General features: G+C 40.4%; 1 protein-coding gene across 7 annotated transcripts in view; it reads left to right on the top strand.

The window, feature by feature from the left end:
* The first annotated feature begins 1,057 nt into the window (after positions 1–1,057).
* The window catches only part of Ttll5_0 (tubulin polyglutamylase TTLL5), a 133,123-nt gene continuing 115,477 nt past the window's right edge, over positions 1,058–18,703 (top strand). For 3 of the 7 annotated variants that reach the window (XM_054226122.1, XM_054226124.1, XM_054226121.1), the window contains exon 1: positions 1,058–1,336. In XM_054226122.1, the coding sequence (XP_054082097.1) occupies positions 1,160–1,336 (177 nt within the window). In that variant the 5' untranslated portion in view covers positions 1,058–1,159. Of the gene's footprint in view, positions 1,337–15,271; positions 15,376–18,703 lie in introns of all 7 variants that reach the window. The other 4 variants (XM_054226128.1, XM_054226126.1, XM_054226123.1 and 1 more) reach the window with 3 other exon arrangements.

The following is an 18,703-nucleotide window of genomic DNA, read 5'->3' as shown; positions in this document are numbered from 1 at the left end:
GTTCCTGGGGCGCCAAGATTTGAGTTCACTTTAAGGCCAAATTAGACACTTAGCAAAAATAAACACTTTTTATTATATAAAAAAAATTGATATCTCGCTCCGTTTACGAGATATCGAGCGTTGAAGTTTGTGTTAACAGCAGCCGATGCGCGCACTTACATATGCATTGATGCAGGTGTTATGTGATTGATTGACAAGTTTTTTTCGCGTACAATTACTTTCCAGAACTTTGCACAAATACTATGTTAATAGTGTGGCAGCCCCATTCTAAAAATCGCCGAAATCGGACCATAAGTTTTTAAGGCCCCTTATATCGAATACGAGGACCTCGGTGCTTCTAACCTAATATTATGGTTTCCAACTTTCAATGGACTTTATACAATATATGCAATGGACTTTATACAAAATATACATTTGAATGCAAAACGCCAAATCCATCCAAATTTGGCAACTGATTTATCCTCCACGACCATTGGAACATTGCAACATAAAGGCGGCTGCGAATTTCTCGAAGGTATCAGGCTAATCTCCTCTAAAAACGATATAGCCTTCTCATTAGTACCAATGAGAAGATCAAATGAATAGAAAATCGAAAAATTTTCCAAACTGGGGTGAATTTTCGCATGTTTCATTTTGAAATTTCAGATAGGAAAATTATATTCTAACGTATTCTTTAATTCTAATTAACATGAAAATTAAAAACTTGTCAATCAATCATATAAATCAATCACATATGTAAATCAATCACATAACACCTGCATCAATGCATATATAAGTGCGCGCATCGGCTGCTGTTAACACAAACTTCAATGTTCGATATCTCGTAAACGGAGCGAGATATCAATTTTTTTATTTAATAAAAAGTGTTTATTTTGGGCTAATTTACCTAAAAGTGAAATCTTGGCGCCCCAGAAACTAAAATCTCCCCTCACAAATAAATAAATAAAATGGAAAATATTTTTTTTTTAACGCCAGGTAAAAAGCTTTGGCATGATTTACTCTACATTCATACTATTTAATTTTCAAAATTATTTGGAAGCTCACTGACGATACAATCGATTATTCCATCTCTGTTGACAAATATTTGCATTTATATTGTGTTATTTAAATATGTCAGTTCATAAATTTTTTTTTCTAATTTGGCGTCTAATTTCTATGTATGCACATATTGAATATGAAACTGTTATTCTCAATTCTTCGTAACTTCTTTTACCGATTTGAAAATCATTTGGCGAAAAATTTAAGTGTTATTAGTCAAAGTAACTTCTTTCAAGTTTCAACCAATGTAAATTCATACGTATGTGCTTGGACGGAAAATAATCTGGTATTGTGTAAGGTATGTGTTTTACTGAATTTATGCATTGGTGTTTATGAGTTTTCCGTTGTTTAATAGAAAGTATAAATTATATGTGTGAAAAAATATTTAATTGAATGAATGGCAAAAATATGTATGTATTTTCTGCACAAAAAGCAGAATTAGTTTAAATATATCTTAAAAGCCAGTGACATGCGGCCATCAAAACACGGCGAAACATGTCCCTGGCGTTTTGAAAAAAAAAACAATTGTGAACAAATTCTTATTTTCCATTTTATTTATTTATTTTTGAAAAGCTTTTGTATATAAGCTCTCTCCCATGTTTCTTACCTATTTTTAGCTGTGTTGAGTGAAATGTCACAAAAAAATGCTGATATTTACTACGTTTATGCTTCATTTCTACACGGTTATATTATACATGGGTAAAGCCTATAAGCATAAACGGCAAATACTCTACTCGAGGTAAATTCTGAATTGAATTAAATTGAGGGCTGCCACGTATTATAAATATGTCCGTATTTTCCAGATATAAGGGGTGTGTGGCATAAATCGGTTGAGAAGTGTTCGGGCAGAAATGCACGAGCAAAACCGACCACTGACCGACCCAAAAAAACCGGTTTTTCCACGAAAACTAACTATCCACTCGTCGAAGTTTTTGCAAAAAACCGGTTTTCGCTACACCATCCGACTACCCACAGTGCCACGGGTGAGCCACAAAAAAACCAATAACCGGTTACTGTAGTACTACACAGTACCAGGCGTTTGCCGCAAAAATTCGGTAGTAAGTGGGGTAGAGGTTTTTAGCGAAAAATTGGCAATACGGGAACCCTGTATATGCAATTTGTCAAAACAATATACACCGGCACAAAAAATCAGCTGATTTGACGTTCAACTTAACTCTAAATCCGTTTGTGCATCCGAGTTAACTCGTCTACATACGTAAAGAAAATGTGTATATATGTGCATCCGAGTAGATCATTTAAATCGTGGTGAAAAAGTGTTTATGCATGTGGGTTGAACTTACCCGTGTATAATATAACCGAGTAGAAATGAAGCATAAACGTAGTAATTGTTACCAGAAAAATACTACATTACTCACATGGTAAAATGCTTTTATTTGGCGACACACATCTGGTAGTCATACGAAGTATGGTATTGTTACTACAGAATTGTTGTTATAGTATTGTTAAACAGAATAAAAAGCCCTTTCGGCGTCCTTACATTTACATATAATGGTCCTTTTTGAAATATGTATCTACTTCAAATTAGCATTTTTCATAAATTAAATAAAGAATCTCAACATATAAGTTATATAAAACATTTAAGATATATAAAATTACATTTATAGATAAAGTTCATCAGTGCAAGCGCGAGATAAATAAATTGAAGTAACAAATTCGAAAAAATTTTAATTTAAAAATACTCTTTATTCTTTGACGTTGGCCTTTAGACTAATATTACACTTTCTTTTCTTAAAATGGAACATTCGATAATAAGTACAAAGAAGCAAATATAAAAAAAAAAAATTTGAATATTATGCACCCTTTGGTTATATATATATATATATATTTGGCGTAGGAACCGCTTTGGATGGGAAAGATACCGAGAGCTGAAGAGGGAAGCGAGACGCATTTGCAGAAAAAGAAAGAAAGAGGCAGAAATGCGTGAGTATGAAGAGCTTGACAAACTGGCCGACAGGGGTAATGCTCGAAAATTTTACGAAAAGATCCGGCGACTAACTGAAGGTTTCAAGACCGGAGCACACTCCTGTAGGACCCCCAGCGGTGATCTAGTGGTTGATGACCAGAGTATACTGTGTTTGTGGAGGGAACACTTCTCCAGCCTGCTGAATGGCAGTGAAAGTACAACACCAGGAGATGGCGAACCCGATTCCCCAATCGACGACGATGGAACAGATGTTCCATTGCCCGACCGTGAAGAAATTAGAATAGCAATTACCCGCTTGAAGACCAACAAGGCGGCGGGGGCCGATGGATTGCCGGCCGAGCTATTCAAATACGGCGGCGAAGAGCTGATAAGGTGCATGCATCAGCTTCTTTGCGAAATATGGTCGGAAGAAAGCATGCCCGACGATTGGAATCTCAGTGTACTCTGCCCAATCCACAAAAAGGGAGACCCCACAATCTGCGCCAACTATCGTGGATTAAGCCTCCTTAACATCGCTTATAAGGTTCTATCGAGCGTACTGTGTGAAAGACTAAAGCCCACCGTCAACAAACTGATTGGACCTTATCAGTGTGGCTTTAGACCTGGAAAATCAACAACTGACCATATATTCACCATGCGCCAAATCTTGGAGAAGACCCGTGAAAAAAGGATCGACACACACCATCTATTTGTCGACTTTAAAGCTGCTTTCGACAGCACGAAAAGGAGCTGCCTTTATGCCGCGATGTCTGAATTTGGTATCCCCGCAAAACTAATACGGCTGTGTAAGTTGACGTTGAGCAACACCAAAAGCTCCGTCAGGATCAGGAAGGACCTCTCCGAGCCGTTCGATACCAAACGAGGTTTCAGACAAGGTGACTCGCTATCGTGCGACTTCTTTAACTTGATGCTGGAAAAAATTATAAGACCTGCAGAGCTAAATAGAGAAGGTACAATCTTCTACAAGAGTGTACAGCTCCTGGCGTACGCCGATGATATTGATATCATCGGAAACAACACCCGCGCCGTTAGTTCTGCTTTTTCCCGCCTGGATAAGGAAGCGAAGCGAATGGGTCTGGTGGTGAACGAGGACAAGACGAAATTTCTCCTGTCATCAAACAAACAGTCAGCGCATTCGCGTCTTGGCTCGCACGTCACTGTTGACAGTCATAACTTTGAAGTTGTAGATAATTTCGTATACCTAGGAACCAACATTAACACCGATAATAATGTCAGCCTTGAAATCCAACGCAGAATCACTCTTGCCAACAGGTGCTACTATGGACTGAGTAGGCAATTGAAAAGTAAAGTCCTCTCTCGACGAACAAAAACTAAACTCTACTAGTCCCTCATCATTCCCGTCCTACTTTATGGTGCAGAAGCGTGGACGGTGTCAACATCCGATGAGACGGCACTAGGAGTTTTCGAGAGAAAGGTTTTGCGGAAGATTTACGGTCCCTTAAACATTGGCAACGGCGAATACCGCAGAAGATGGAATGATGAGCTGTATGTGTTGTTCGACGACATAGACATAGTCCAGCGAATAAAAAGACAGCGGCTACGCTGGCTGGGTCATGTTGTTCGAATGGATGAAAGTGCCCCAGCTCTGAAAGTTTTCGATGCAGTACCCGCTGGTGGAAGCCGAGGAAGAGGGAGACCTCCACTCCGGTGGAAGGACCAGGTGGAGAAGGACCTGTCTTCACTTGGTATTACCAATTGGCGCCAAACCGCCAAAAGGAGAGATGCGTGGCGCACTGTTGCGGACTCGGCTATAACCGCGTAAGCGGTTTCTACGCCAGTTAAGAAGAAGAAGGAACCGCTTTAAGCGATTATAGCCGAATCCACCAGAGCGCGCCACTCATTCCTCCTTTTTGCTTTTTGGCGCCAACTGGAAACACCAAGTGAAGCCAGGTCACTTTGCACTTGGTCTTTCCACCGGAGTGGAGGTCGTCCTCTTCCGCGGCTTCCTCCAGCGGGTACTGCATCGAATACTTTCAGAGCTGGAGTGTTTTCTTCCATCCGTACAACATGACCTAGCCAGAGTAGCCGCTGTCTTTTTATTCGCTGAACTATGTCAATGTCGTCGTATAAATCGTATAGCTCATCGTTCCATCGTCTGCGGTATTCGCCGTTGCCAATGTTTAGAGGACCATAAATCTTGCGGAAAACCTTTCTCTCGAAAACCCCAAGAGTCGTCTCATTGGATGTTGTCATCGTCCACGCTTCAGCGCCATACATCAGGACGGGAATAATGAGCGACTTATAGAGTTTGATTTTGGTTCGTCGAGAGAGGACTTTACTTTTCAATTGCCTACTTAGTCCAAAGTAGCACCTGTTGGCAAGAGTGATTCTGCGTTGGATTTCAAGGCTGACATTGTTGGTGTTGTTAATGCTGGTTCCCAGATAAACGAAATTATCTACAACTTCAAAGTTATGACTGTCAACAGTGACGTGGGAGCCAAGACGCGAGTGCGCTGACTGTTTGTTTGATGGCAGGAGATATTTCGTCTTGTCCTCATTCACCACCAGACCCATACGCTTCGCTTCTTTATCTAGTCTGGAAAACGCAGAACAAACGGCGCGGTTGTTGCTTCCGATGATATCAATATCATCGGCATACGCCAGGAGCTGTACACTCTTGTAGAAGATTGTACCCTCTCTATTTAGTTCTGCAGCTCGTATTATTTTTTCCAGCAACAGATTGAAGAAGTCGCACGATAGTGAGTCACCCTGTCTGAAGCCTCGTTTGGTATCGAACGGCTCGGAGAGGTCCTTCCCGATCCTGACGGAGTTTTTGGTGTTGCTCAACGTCAGCTTACATAGCCGTATTAGTTTTGCAGGGATACCAAATTCAGACATCGCGGCATAAAGGTAGCTCCTTTTCGTGCTATCGAAGGCAGCTTTAAAATCGATAAAAAGATGGTGAGTATCGTTTCTTCTCTCTCGGGTCTTTTCCAAGATTTGGCGCATGGTGAATATATGGTCCATTGTGGATTTTCCAGGTCTAAAGCCACACTGATAAGGTCCAATCAGTTCGTTGACGGTGGGCTTTAGTCCTTCACACAATACGCTCGACAAAACCTTATATGCGATATTGAGGAGACTTATACCACGGTAGTTGGCGCAGATTGTGGGGTCTCCCTTCTTATGGATTGGGCAGAGCACACTAAGATTCCAATCGTCAGGCATGCTTTCTTCCGACCATATTCTACAAAGAAGCTGATGCATGCACCTTATCAGTTCTTCGCCGCCGTATTTGAATAGCTCGGCCGGTAATCCATCGGCCCCCGCCGCTTTGGGGGCGGGTAATTGCTATTCGAATTTCTTCATGGTCGGGTAATGGAACATCTATTCCATCGTCATCGATTGGAGAATCGGGTTCGCCATCTCCTGGTGTTGTACTTTCACTGCCATTGAGCAGGTCGGAGAAGTGTTCCCTCCATAATCCCAGTGTGCTCTGGACATCCGTTACCAGATTACCTTCTCGGTCCCTACATGATAATGCTCCGGTCTTGAAACCTTCTGTTAATCGCCTCATCTTTTCATAAAATTTTCGAGCATTACCCATGTCGGCCAGCCAGCTTTTCAAGCTTTTCATACTCACGCATTTCGGCCTCTTTCTTTTTACGTCTGCAAATGCGTCTCGCTTCCCTCTTCAGTTCTCGATATCTATCCCACCCCGAACGTGTTGTGGTCGATCGCAACGTTGCGGGGTAGGCAGTCTGTTTTCTCTCCACTGCGGAACGGCAATTCTCATCGTACCAACTGGTTTTTCGGCGTTGCCGGAGACCAATTGTTTCGGCTGCAGCGGTATGCAATGAGTTTGAAATGCCGTTCCACAGCTCCCTTATATCGAGATGCTGATGAGTGCTCTCAGAGAGCAGGAGTGCAAGTCGAGTAGAAAATCGTTCGGCTGTCGGTTGTGATTGCAGCTTTTCGACGTCGAACCTTTCTTGTGTTTGTTGACGGGCGTTCTTTGCTGCACAGAGGCGAGTGCGTATCTTTGCTGCTACTAGATAATGGTCCGAGTCAATGTTTGGTCCTCGGAGCGTACGCACGTCTAAAACACTGGAGACATGTCTTCCGTCTATCACAACGTGATCGATTTGATTGCGCGTGTTTCGATCAGGGGACAGCCACGTTGCTTGATGAATTTTTTTATGCTGGAATCTGGTACTACAGACAACCATATTTCGGGCCCCAGCGAAGTCGATCAGCCTCAGGCCGTTTGGCGATGTTTCGTCATGGAGGCTGAATTTTCCGACTGTTGTGCCAAAGACACCTTCTTTACCCACCCTGGCGTTAAAATCGCCAAGCACGATTTTGACATCGTGGCGGGGGCAGCGCTCATAGGTGCGTTCTAGGTGCTCATAGAAAGCATCTTTGGTCACATCGTCCTTCTCTTCCGTTGGGGCGTGGGCGCAAATCAGCGATATGTTGAAGAACCTCGCTTTGATGCGGATTGTGGCAAGACGTTCATCCACCGGGGTGAATGCCAGGACTCAACGACGTAGTCTCTCTCCCACCACAAATCCAACACCGAACTTGCGCTCCTTTATATGGCCGCTGTAGTAGATGTCACAAGGACCCACCTTCTTCCGTCCTTGTCCCGTCCATCGCACTTCTTGGACGGCGGTGATGTCAGCCTTGAGTTGTATGAGGACATCAACCAGCTGGGCAGAGGCACCTTCCCAATTAAGAGTCCGGACATTCCAGGTGCATGCCCTCAAATCATGATCCTTAGTACGTTTGCAGGGGTCGTCATCAAAAGGGGGGTTTCTCATCCGAGGCTCGGTGTTTGTTTTGTTTGCACCCTTTGGTTGGGTTTGTTTTTAAAGAGGAACCCAAAATTGGCGTTCCGCTCTCCAAGAGGTACTTCATTGGCAAGAGCACGAGGTTTCACAAAATATTGTGTGGATACAGTTTTTGATATCATTGAAATGGAATTGAACAATTTTTATTATTCAGCCAGCAATGTTTTTAACGTTGATGAAACAGGCATATGTGTCAAAATACATGCGCCGTTTGTCAATGCGAATATTGTTGCACGAAACTTCCCCAATCGCAGACAACTTGTTCCTTAACTTGTTTTTTTTTTTTTTTTTTTTTTTTAATCTAAGCTGTTTGGAGCAAAAATGTAGAAAAGCGAGGAAAAACGATTTCTTTTTCTAATTTTTAAAAATTATGAGTTTTTCAGAGCAAAAAACGTGATCCTTTAATTTTTTCAAAAATTTGATCGAGTGAAGCAAAAAAAACGGCTGGCTGGATTAATTTGATTTTTTTGTAGGGTTTTTGTGGACATATTGAACTGTAAAAGGCACACTTAACATTAGTGGTTTCCTCAATATTTTCGATCTAGCGCTCGATTTTCCAAAAAACCACCAAAAACCCTTTTTTTGTTGCATTTTTAAATTCATGTGACAATAAGAAAAAACATTTTTTTCGGAAAAGCAATGGATAGCCTTTAACCCTAGACGGTCATCCTTCGTCAAAATGACTACGAACTATTTTATTTTCACTGTAAATATGTTTTTAATTGTTCGTGTTGATCGTGTTTTCAGTTAAGAGAATATAAGTTTTCCTTTTTATTTTTGACTTGTATTTATTAATAATGAAATAAATAAATAAAAAAAAAAATAAAACGCGTTCATTATTTCGACTCACACCCTACTCAAAATGGATTTGAAATAAGTCGTCGTCATATTGACGAAGGATGACGTTAATGTACAAAAAAAAAGGATGACCGTCCAGGGTTAAGGAGAATTCATTCAAGTTCTTGAAACCCACATTTAGCTTTCTGTGCGATCATTGGTTGCTGAGATATCGATAATCAAAGACAAAATGATCCTTTTCCATTTGAAGACCGATATCTCGGCGAGAAGTGGACGTATCGAGCTGTTCAAAAAACCAAATTAAAGCTAAATGAACAAAGTATCCGATCCTTATAGTGGTTGAGCTAGACGCCCGTAGACCAAAAAAAAAAAAATAAAAAAATTTTGAAAATTTGTTTGTTGCTGGTTTTTCTACGATTACTCAAAAACCGCAGAGGTTAAAATTTTTTAAAGTTCTAATCCAAAAACTAGACTCTTGGAGCTATAATTTCCTTCTTTATCGATTTCTTGTACGACCATTTCTTTCGAAGTTACGGCCTGTTGAAATTTGCCCAAAAATTTGGAATTTATTTTTGATTAATTTTTTCCACTAGTGTATACATATACAAATAAATAAAGAAAAAAATTCATTTCATTTAAATACATTTCATGTTTTGAATTAGACTAGCATAGGTACAACAAGAATGATCCAATCAAATGGATGGTTAACTAAGGCGACATTAATTTATTTGGTTAAAAAAAACTAAACAAACAACAAACACGTAAACATATACTTTAAGCATATGTAACCACAGTGCAAAAAAAATATTAATGATGGTTGTAGAGTTCAGACGCTGTCATTTTTTTTTAGATGCGATTCCTTGCACTGAAAAATGTAACAATTTAGATTTTCGTCTTGCAAAACAGAGCGGATTATGCAAATCGAAGTTAAATTTGCATGGCTTAACTTATTTCTTTTTTTCGTACGAACATCTGTAACTATAGAAAAAATTCTTTCGGAATCTGCATTGGCATGTGGTGGTGTTAAAACAAACTTGGCTAATTTTGATATAGTAGGAAAAAGAAAATTGTCATTAAAGTTTTTCATTTTAGTGATATTGTTCCAAAACTCTTCAGTGCCCATTGTTGAGTTATTCAACTTCGAAATAGTCGGTTGCCAAATAAAAGAGATGATTTCGTTTTCAATATCAAAATTCACAATTTATATTATATGGGGTATATACAATATGTTTGGGTTAATTTGTATAAGAGGGTGTGTGTGTGTTTGTTATAAATGAGAGGGTGGGTTAGGTAAAATAACACCGTATATAATACCTTAAGTGGTAATTACAATAATATCTTTTAATCTTATATATGACCTGTGGTGGGTAATCCCGCGTTGGTTGGATGGTTATTTCCTGATCCTGATTATTGTGGTAATCCAGTGGTTGGTTGTCCGTCCGCTTATTTTGCACTTCCTTTTTCGGTTGTATTCTTATAAGAATGATTCTAATTTGATATGTTGGTACGGTTGGTGTTTCTGCATTGTCCTCTAATTCGTCTTTCGACCAGTTTAGAGGACAATGCAGGGATGTGTTCATTTGTTATGAACATCCCGGCCGCCTTGAAGGGTCTGCGAAAAAAAAGCTATTAATTGATTGTTTCAAGATTGAGTTGATGTAATATTGTAATTGGGTTTTTGTGTACTTGGAGTTACATCGCACAAGCACCGGTGAGGGTCCAACCGAGTGCAGTGTTTTGTGCGATCACAGTGCCGTTGTCGGGATTGAATAATCCGGGTTTCATAATTTTAGGATACGTATCTGCCCCGAGTTCCAGATACGTAAAGATTTTATCATCTTTAAAAAACATCGGGTCGGCTAGGAGTAAGTGGTCGAATTTCTTCATGATTTCGCCACTTATGTCACGATTATAGGGTCGGGTCGGTAACTCGTTTGTTACAAGGCAGTTGATTTCCACCTGCCAGTCCGGATCAGTGAGTGATCCTATAACAACCTTGCACACACGGTGTGAGTCAAGATATGTTTTTGGTAGCCTCAACTTTTGTACCAGTTCTGATGCGATTATTGATAATTTACGGTTCGGGTTGATTGTTGTTCGAATTTTGTTCCATTTTCCGTTGTGTTTCATTTTTATCATCGCCGTTGGTATAAGGGTCGGCTTGGTCAGTAATGTTGGAACATCATTGGGTCTTTTGTATCTCTTATCGATGTTTGTTGATTTGGTTGGTTCTTTGCAGAACAACCTGGGGTGACCTGGGGTGTGTTGCATCGTTTTTCGCTTGTACATCTTTGGGTCGGATGTGATCTGGCCAAGCAGTTGACACAGTACCTGTACTTGGTAACTGCGTCAAACTTTTCGTTTATGTTCATTTTTATAAAATTGGATCATGTCACCAATCTGTGGTCTTTCTTGCATATTCCGCAAGCTACGTGTTTGTAAGTGCGTTTTGCTGTGTGAGTTATAGTACGCCGTGCCGTGCGGTGTGTATTTCCTCTTTCTTCACGAATTGGGGAAAGGGTCGATTTAAAACGTTGTAGACGTCGCGCCAGGGTTCCTTCTTCAGGGAGTGGGGTGATGCTTCGGGTCACGCTGAGTGATCGCACGGTAGTGGCTGGGCTGTTGCGTCGGTTGTGGGATGCTCTGCTGTTGTTTAGAAGAGCCATGTCACTATAAAGAAATTTTATTAATTATTGGGTAGACCTACTACTTTGGTTATTGGGCGGGTAATTATGCCTTGAGAAGTACATATATCTACTACTCTTGTTCTATCGTCTGAACCGAAATAAGTTTTTTCGACTAGGTGGACTCCATTCATTTGGGGGTAATGTTTCATATCGAATGACTACCAAATCATTAACTTTTATGTTGCGTTGAGGGTATTTCCATTCATATCTTTTGTGTTGTTCTTTTAAGTATTCTTCTTTCCATCGTTTGCAGAAATGTTGTTGGAGTATTTTTAGTTTTTGCCATCTATTTACAGTGCTTAGATTTGCATCTTCTAAGTTGGGTTCTGCTGGGGCTAGTAAAGGGGTACCTATTAAGAAATGGCCTGGTGTTAAAGGTTCCAAATTCGTGGGGTCTTCACTTATTGGGCTTAAAGGGCGAGAATTCAAACAGCTTTCAATTCGGGTAAGAAGGGTTGCTAATTCTTCAAAAGTGAATTTTTGGGTCTGCGACACCTTTTTTAAGTGGCTCTTTAAGCTTTTCACTCCTGCTTCCCAGAGTCCACCCATGTGTGGAGCTCCTGGAGGATTAAAGTGCCAGTTGATGTTTTGGTGCGCTTCACTCGTTTCTACTTGACTTTTGAGTGATTTCATGAATTCTCGCCGATCGTTGATTAACAGCTGAGACGCTCCAACGAAATTAGTTCCGTTGTCCGAGTAGAGATCGGCGGGACATCCGCGCCTGGAAAAGAAGCGTGCGAATGCGGCCATGAATGCTCGTGTAGTGAGATCGCTGACTGGTTCTAGGTGTATTGCTTTGGTTGCAAAACACACAAATACGCATACATAACCTTTTGTTATTAAGCATGCTCTTCCAGTGTAGTTTTTTATGTCGTAGGGACCGGCGAAATCTATTCCTGTGGCTGCAAATGGGCGAGTTAGGGTTGTGCGTTCCGTTGGGAGTGCTGCCATGATTTGGGTGGTTGCATTCTTTTTGTGTAAAATGCAAGTTTTGCATTGATGGATGGCATGAGTCGTAAAACTAGTTGATTGCCACCATGTGGTGTAATTGAGTAGGTGAATTGGGTGAGTAGTTTTGTAAATCGACTGTTATAGGGTAATATAATCGGGTGACGCTCGTTATATGATAGTGCGGTTGAATTACTCAACCGACCATTAACTCGTATGATTCCTTTGGGGTCGATGAAAGGGTTTAGGGTCAAAATTGAACTTTTTCTGGGTATATTTGTTTTTTGGGTCAAAGCTTCGTATTCCTCCTGAAAGTGTTTTCTTTGGGTTAAAATAATGAGTTTTGTGCGGGTAGTTTTGAACTCGTTAGGGGTTATATCCAACGTAGTACTTGGGTCTTGTGATCTGTTGGATGAGGCATTTGAGCTGAATCTAAATAAATATGCTATGACTCGAATGGCTTTGGGTAATGATGAAAATCTCTCCAGTATATCCTCTTGTGTTGTGTTGGCGAAAGTCTTGATTGGCTTGAGCTCCAGTGTTGTGTCGACTGTATTTCGGGTAACTGGCCAATGGCTTGGGTCGAGTTTTAGCCATTGGGGTCCGTGCCACCAGAGGTTATTATTCACCATTTCCAGCGGTGTACATCCACGGCTAGCCAGATCTACCGGGTTGTCCTGACTTTCAACGTGACTCCAATCGTCTGTTCCTACCTTTTCTGCTATTGTGGCAACTCGATGGGATACAAAGGTTGTCCATGAGCAAGGGGGTTTGCTTAGCCAAGAATGAACAATAGTAGAGTCCGTCCAAAGGTGAGTACGACGCTGTGTAATATTTAACTGGGGTAGGGTCGCATCCACTAGATTTGCCAGAACTACAGCTCCGCAAAGTTCTAGTCTCGGTAAGGATATACTTTTTATTGGGGCCACACGAGTCTTGGACACTAGAAGAGTTGTCCAGGTGTTTGCGTTTATAGAAACTCTGATGTATAGGGTTGCTGCGTAAGCTTTTTCAGATGCATCTGAAAATCCGTGGAAGGTGACTGTCGCTGATGTTGAGAAGTGAGTCCACCGAGGAATTTCAATTCGATTAAGGGCTTCATAGTCCTTTCATTTCAGATAAGACTTTTGGGTCGTTAGATGTCCATTTGCGTAGAGCAAATCCTGCGGACTCTAAAGATGAGGTGAGTTCATCTCGTGCCTTTAATGCTGTTGGTACGTCGTGTGCTCCTGCAAGTACATCATCGACATACATTCCATTTCGGATGATCTCTACTGCAAGTGGGTGGGTCTCTTGTACGTCATCCGCTAATTTGAGGAGAGTACGTATAGCTAAATATGGGGCGCAGTTGACACCAAAGGTAACTGTTTGTAGCTCAAAATCTTCTACTGGGTCATTCATCGATTTCCTAAATAAAATTCTTTGGAACGGGGTGTGTTGGCTTTCAACGAGTATTTGATTCTGCATTCAATACGATACGAAACATACGCCATTTTACCACTAGGATTACCAAGTCTGCCTGCAGAGTAGGTCCAGTGTGTAATACATCGTTGAGGCTGTTTCTCTTTGAGGTGGGGCATGATGCGTTAAATACTACTCGCAGTTGAGTCGTTAGGCGATCGGGTTTGATGACTGCGTGATGTGGTAGATAGTATGCCTTCGTATTCTCCGCTGCGTTATATTCTATTTTGGTCATATGACCGAGTTCCAGATACTCGTTGATGGCTTTGTCGTATTCCGTTTTTATTTCGGGTTTCCTTGAGAGTGATTTCTCATTTCGAAGAAATTGAGCTAGTGCTATGTGTCTTGAGTTACCCAATTCGATGTTTTCGGGGTTTTTAAAGGGTAGAGTCACTACATATCGCCCTGTTGAGTGTTTGCGGGTGGTTTTTTCATAATTCTGCTCACACAAGATGTCCGAATTTGAGGGTAAGGGTTTTCTCGGAACTTCTTCTATTTCCCAAAATTGTGTCAGCAGCTTATCTGGGGGCATTTTATTGAAAAACGACATTATAGAGGGTGAAATAGGTTTCTCCGGTGTGGGTCCTGACAGAATCCAACCGAATTCTGTTTCTTGGGCTAGTAGTGTCCCGAAAACATTTCTTTGTACCCCACCGAGTAGTATTTGTGGGTACAAGTCACTTCCAATAAGGATGTCAACTGGTCTGGGTTTATAAAAGTATGGGTCCGCTAAACTGAAACCGAGTTTCCTATTAACAATTGTTGGGTCGTTTGGGTGGTTGGGTAAATTATCCGTTAGAGTTTTTAAGATAAAGGCGTGGGTTGTTATCTTAAACTCTTTGTTTGTTGGAGATTAAAGGGTGAGTTCGCAAGTTTTGGTAACTTTTGCGGAGACTGTATTATTTAATCCTGTCACTTGCGCATTTCCTAAGATTGTTGATATTTCCAATCTTCTTTGGAATTTTTCCGAAATGAATGTGGCCACTGACCCTGAGTCTATAAGTGCTCTGGCTGAATATAATTGCCCTTTGTTGTAAACTTGCACTATAGCAGTACCTAACAAAATCTGCTTCCTACATGAGTTGAGTGGGTCTTTGGTTCTATCTTCAGTGGACTGTAATAGGGTTGTGTAGGCTTGAGGATTTGTATTGGGAGTTTGGGTTTGGGAGGTACTACATGGGTTTGAATCAAGAGCCGGGTTTGAGGCTCTTGGTCCTTGCGGGGGGATTGAGGCCTGGGTGTGACCTCTTTATGCAGAAGGGTGTGATGCTTTCTTCTGCATATTCTGCACGAGTATTTGCTCTTGCAGTCCTTGGAATTGTGGGATAATGCAAGGCAATTATAACAATAGCCATTATTTTTTATAGTGGTTATGCGGGTCTCGACATTCATTTTTTTAAATTTTGGGCATTCCCGAATGGAATGTTGTGTTCTACACAATTTACAACTCTCGATATCGACCGATCTTTTCGAGATGTTGTTGTTTCTTATAGGGTTTTCGGATTGTGAAACATTTAAAGTTGACGTTTTTGAAATGTTCGCATGAAAGGTTTTATATTTCCTGTCCTTTCCTTTTCTAGAGGGTCCACTTTCGGAATGGGTAGCTGGAGCGGGTTCAGTCAGATTTCCTACGGCTTCCAGAGATTTGTATCGATGAGTAAGGAACGCGTCGAAAGCTTTCCAGGTTGGTATTTCGGAGTAGCTTCAATCCACATAAGAATATAAGAATAGGGTCCCAACTGTTGGTGTCTATATATAAATTATGTAGATTTGTCAAACAATTGTTTACGGTCCTCTGGAGGTGTTTGATTGCGCTTGCGCTTTCCTGGGTTGCTTGGGGTAGATTAAACAAAACTTTCAATTGCGCGTTGACCTGCACTCGTTTATTTTCATATTGTGAAACGAGGTCCGCGAGGGGGGCGTTTTTAACAATCTCTCGTGCATCTCCTTTGGTTTTTTGGATTAGGTGGAACAGTCTCTCCACGTTGCTTATTTTTTGATTGTTGATGTATATAGCCGTAAACATGTCTCTGAATGAGGGCCATGTTACAAAATCGCCATGGAATATATCCGTGTCACATGGGGGTAGGTGTAATGAGGGTCCAGAGTCCATCGATGATTTTTCTTCGACGCTCGTTCCTTGATGACTGGATTTGGGGTCTTGAGATCATCAATCGTTCAGTTGATTGATCCCAAACATTTGAGATATGACTGGTGTCCCTTTTTGAACTTTTCCTTGACTCTAGTGAAGTCAATATTCTCGGGTTTGTGTGGGTCTCTGCGAAAGGCGTCGTACGATTTACTTGCCTTTTCGTAAATCGCGGTCAGTTCAACTCTTTTTATTTCCAGAGTATAAACTGACTCATCCTCGGGTGGGGTGTCGTAATGTTCCTCAATGTATTCGAACAAATCGGACATACAAAATTTGAAATCTTCCATTTTAAGTAAATTATTTATTTAAAGAGTTGTGTCGCAAGATTTTAGAAACTTTAAATAAAACAATTATAATAATTTGTAATTATATTTTCTTTATTGAAAAATAAAAAAAAAAACCGAATTCCGAAAACTGGCGAAAAAATCAAAATTTTTTTTTTTTTTTTTTGGAATTGTCCTCTGGGTGTATAGAGGGTTGATGATTAAGATGTTTTTTTGTTTGTACCTTATAAGTACACAAAATCTTGGGGTTTGGGTCGCAAAAATTGTTTAAGTTCCGATGAACGAAAAATTTCCTAATGGGTCGTTTGAATTTTTTCCTACCGGGTATCGTGGCTTACGCGCAGTTTGTTTTGCGTACGCTAGCAGGGCTCTGAGCAGAGCGGGTAATGCAAATATATATAAGTTAGCACGGTCCAAGCATAAAGTGCAACTATATCAACAACCCCGAAATTACAGCGCAAGCGACAACTTGTAAATTCTGCCGATGCAACATCAGCACAACCGGAACATGCCAACCGAACATGCAATCAAATTGCATATACTAATTGCTAACACTAATTCTAGGAAATATATCACGCCACTTAATAATTCCGTGGCTTAGAATAAGTATAAATTAATCAAATTGTTAAATTTAAGTTTGAGTCGTTTCTGATCAATAAAGCGGACACGCTGTCCGATCAAAAAATATTTTTTTTGATATTCCCAACGCGGGAATACATAATTGGCGCCCGAGCAAAATTCAGTCGGTCCGGTAGAAAAACTGGCGCCCGGTTGAAAAAGTATTTTCGATAGCGGTCCCTGAGTAACGAAAGTAAAAAGGAGGCATCGACGTGCCAGCCTTATCGAAAGACATAGCAGGAAGTGAAGTGAAAAAGTTTAGGCCAGCGAAATAATTGTTGTGAAAAACATAAAAGCTTCAGCAGTGATAAAATACAACAAGCAACAATAACAAAGCAACTTAAATAGCGTTTATTGGCGACTACCAAATTGTAATTGTAACTAAAAGCGTATATATGTACGAAAGTAATTATTATAATTAACAAAACTGTAGCAGAACAATATTCTAAATTTGTGATTTTATATAAAACAGAAAACAAACACAAAACTCATTATAAAATCCTAGTGTTAAAAATTAATTACGTGCACGATCACACATGATAGTTAAAATCAAGCGAGTGAATGGCAAAAAATGTTTATCCGAGCAGCACAAGCAACAACAACTATTGCTCACATAATCAACGACGGCTACTAAAATTTAAAGTTTACGAGAAATTGAAAACAGAAGCAAAGCAACAAAAACACAAACGTATAACGAGTGTAGTGTTTGACAGTGGGGCTGTACGATTTGCCAACGTTAACAACGAAGTAAACCAGCAGCAGCAGCATCCAGAAACATCAGGATTAGAGTAAGAAAAAATTGTTTTAAATTATAAGAATTATTTAAATTATATTGTAATTATATTAAATTGTAAAATGGCTAATCCCAACAACTTGGTCAGACCTCCCATTCTTCCTTCTAACCAATCCACTCCTCAAGCGACAAATAGCACTCAATTAAGTATAGACGACTTGACATCATTAATAGCGAATATAGCGACAAATATTCTACAGCAGCAAGGACCAAAGGTAGTACAGGCCACCCTAAATCCGGATGCCAACTTGGCAACCACAACTGATCAAACTATAGAGGACAGACATAGAGGAAATTTAGACGGTTTAGATAGGATCCCTGATGTAGTGAAGTGTCTAAAAGAATTTTCTGGCCGCGAATTCATATCGTGGAAAAAAAAAGGAACCCCGAAATACTACGGAATCCTTAGTGTAGTTAGAAATAAGATTGTAGGCAATGCAGATATGGCATTGGAATCTTACAACACTCCACTAGATTGGTCAGCAATAACAAAATGTCTAGCAATGCATTATGCCGACAAGCGTGACCTATCCACCTTAGAGTATCAAATGACAACTCTAGTACAAGGTAATAAAACGGTTGCTGAATTCTATCAGCAAGTATACAAACACCTCTCATTAATTTTAAATAAACTAGGATGTACCGAAATGAGCAACGAATCTCTACGAATGATAACGCAATCATACAGGGATAAAGCTTTGGACACCTTCATAAGAGGATTAAATGGCGACCTCCCACGATTACTGGGAATAAGAGAACCGGTCGACTTACCTCAGGCCCTTCATTTATGCCTGAAACTAGACAATCAGAATTTTCGCATGAATCATGCTCACAATGTGAAAACGGCATACCAAACTCCTCAACTCTACCCTAAGCGACGTTCTTTACAGGAACAACTGCAATCCTTTTACCCTAAATTAGCATACTTGCCACAACCAAATCAAGTAAATTGGCAATCTAGACAACAATTTCCTAACCAAATTCAGCATACAAGTACTCCACCAAGGCCACCTAAACCTCAACCCCGGCCAGAACCCATGGAAGTTGACGAGAGTATGCAATCACGTCGAATTAACTATATGAACAGAACTCCTCAAAATCAATTTCAAGGAAAAAGACCACCATCAGTTAATAATCAGCAACAAAGGAAAACCCAAAGAACTTT

The sequence above is a fragment of the Zeugodacus cucurbitae genome, chromosome 2 (assembly GCF_028554725.1).
Source record: "Zeugodacus cucurbitae isolate PBARC_wt_2022May chromosome 2, idZeuCucr1.2, whole genome shotgun sequence".
Lineage (NCBI taxonomy): Eukaryota > Metazoa > Arthropoda > Insecta > Diptera > Tephritidae > Zeugodacus > Zeugodacus cucurbitae.
This window is presented reverse-complemented; position numbering and strand designations above follow the sequence as displayed.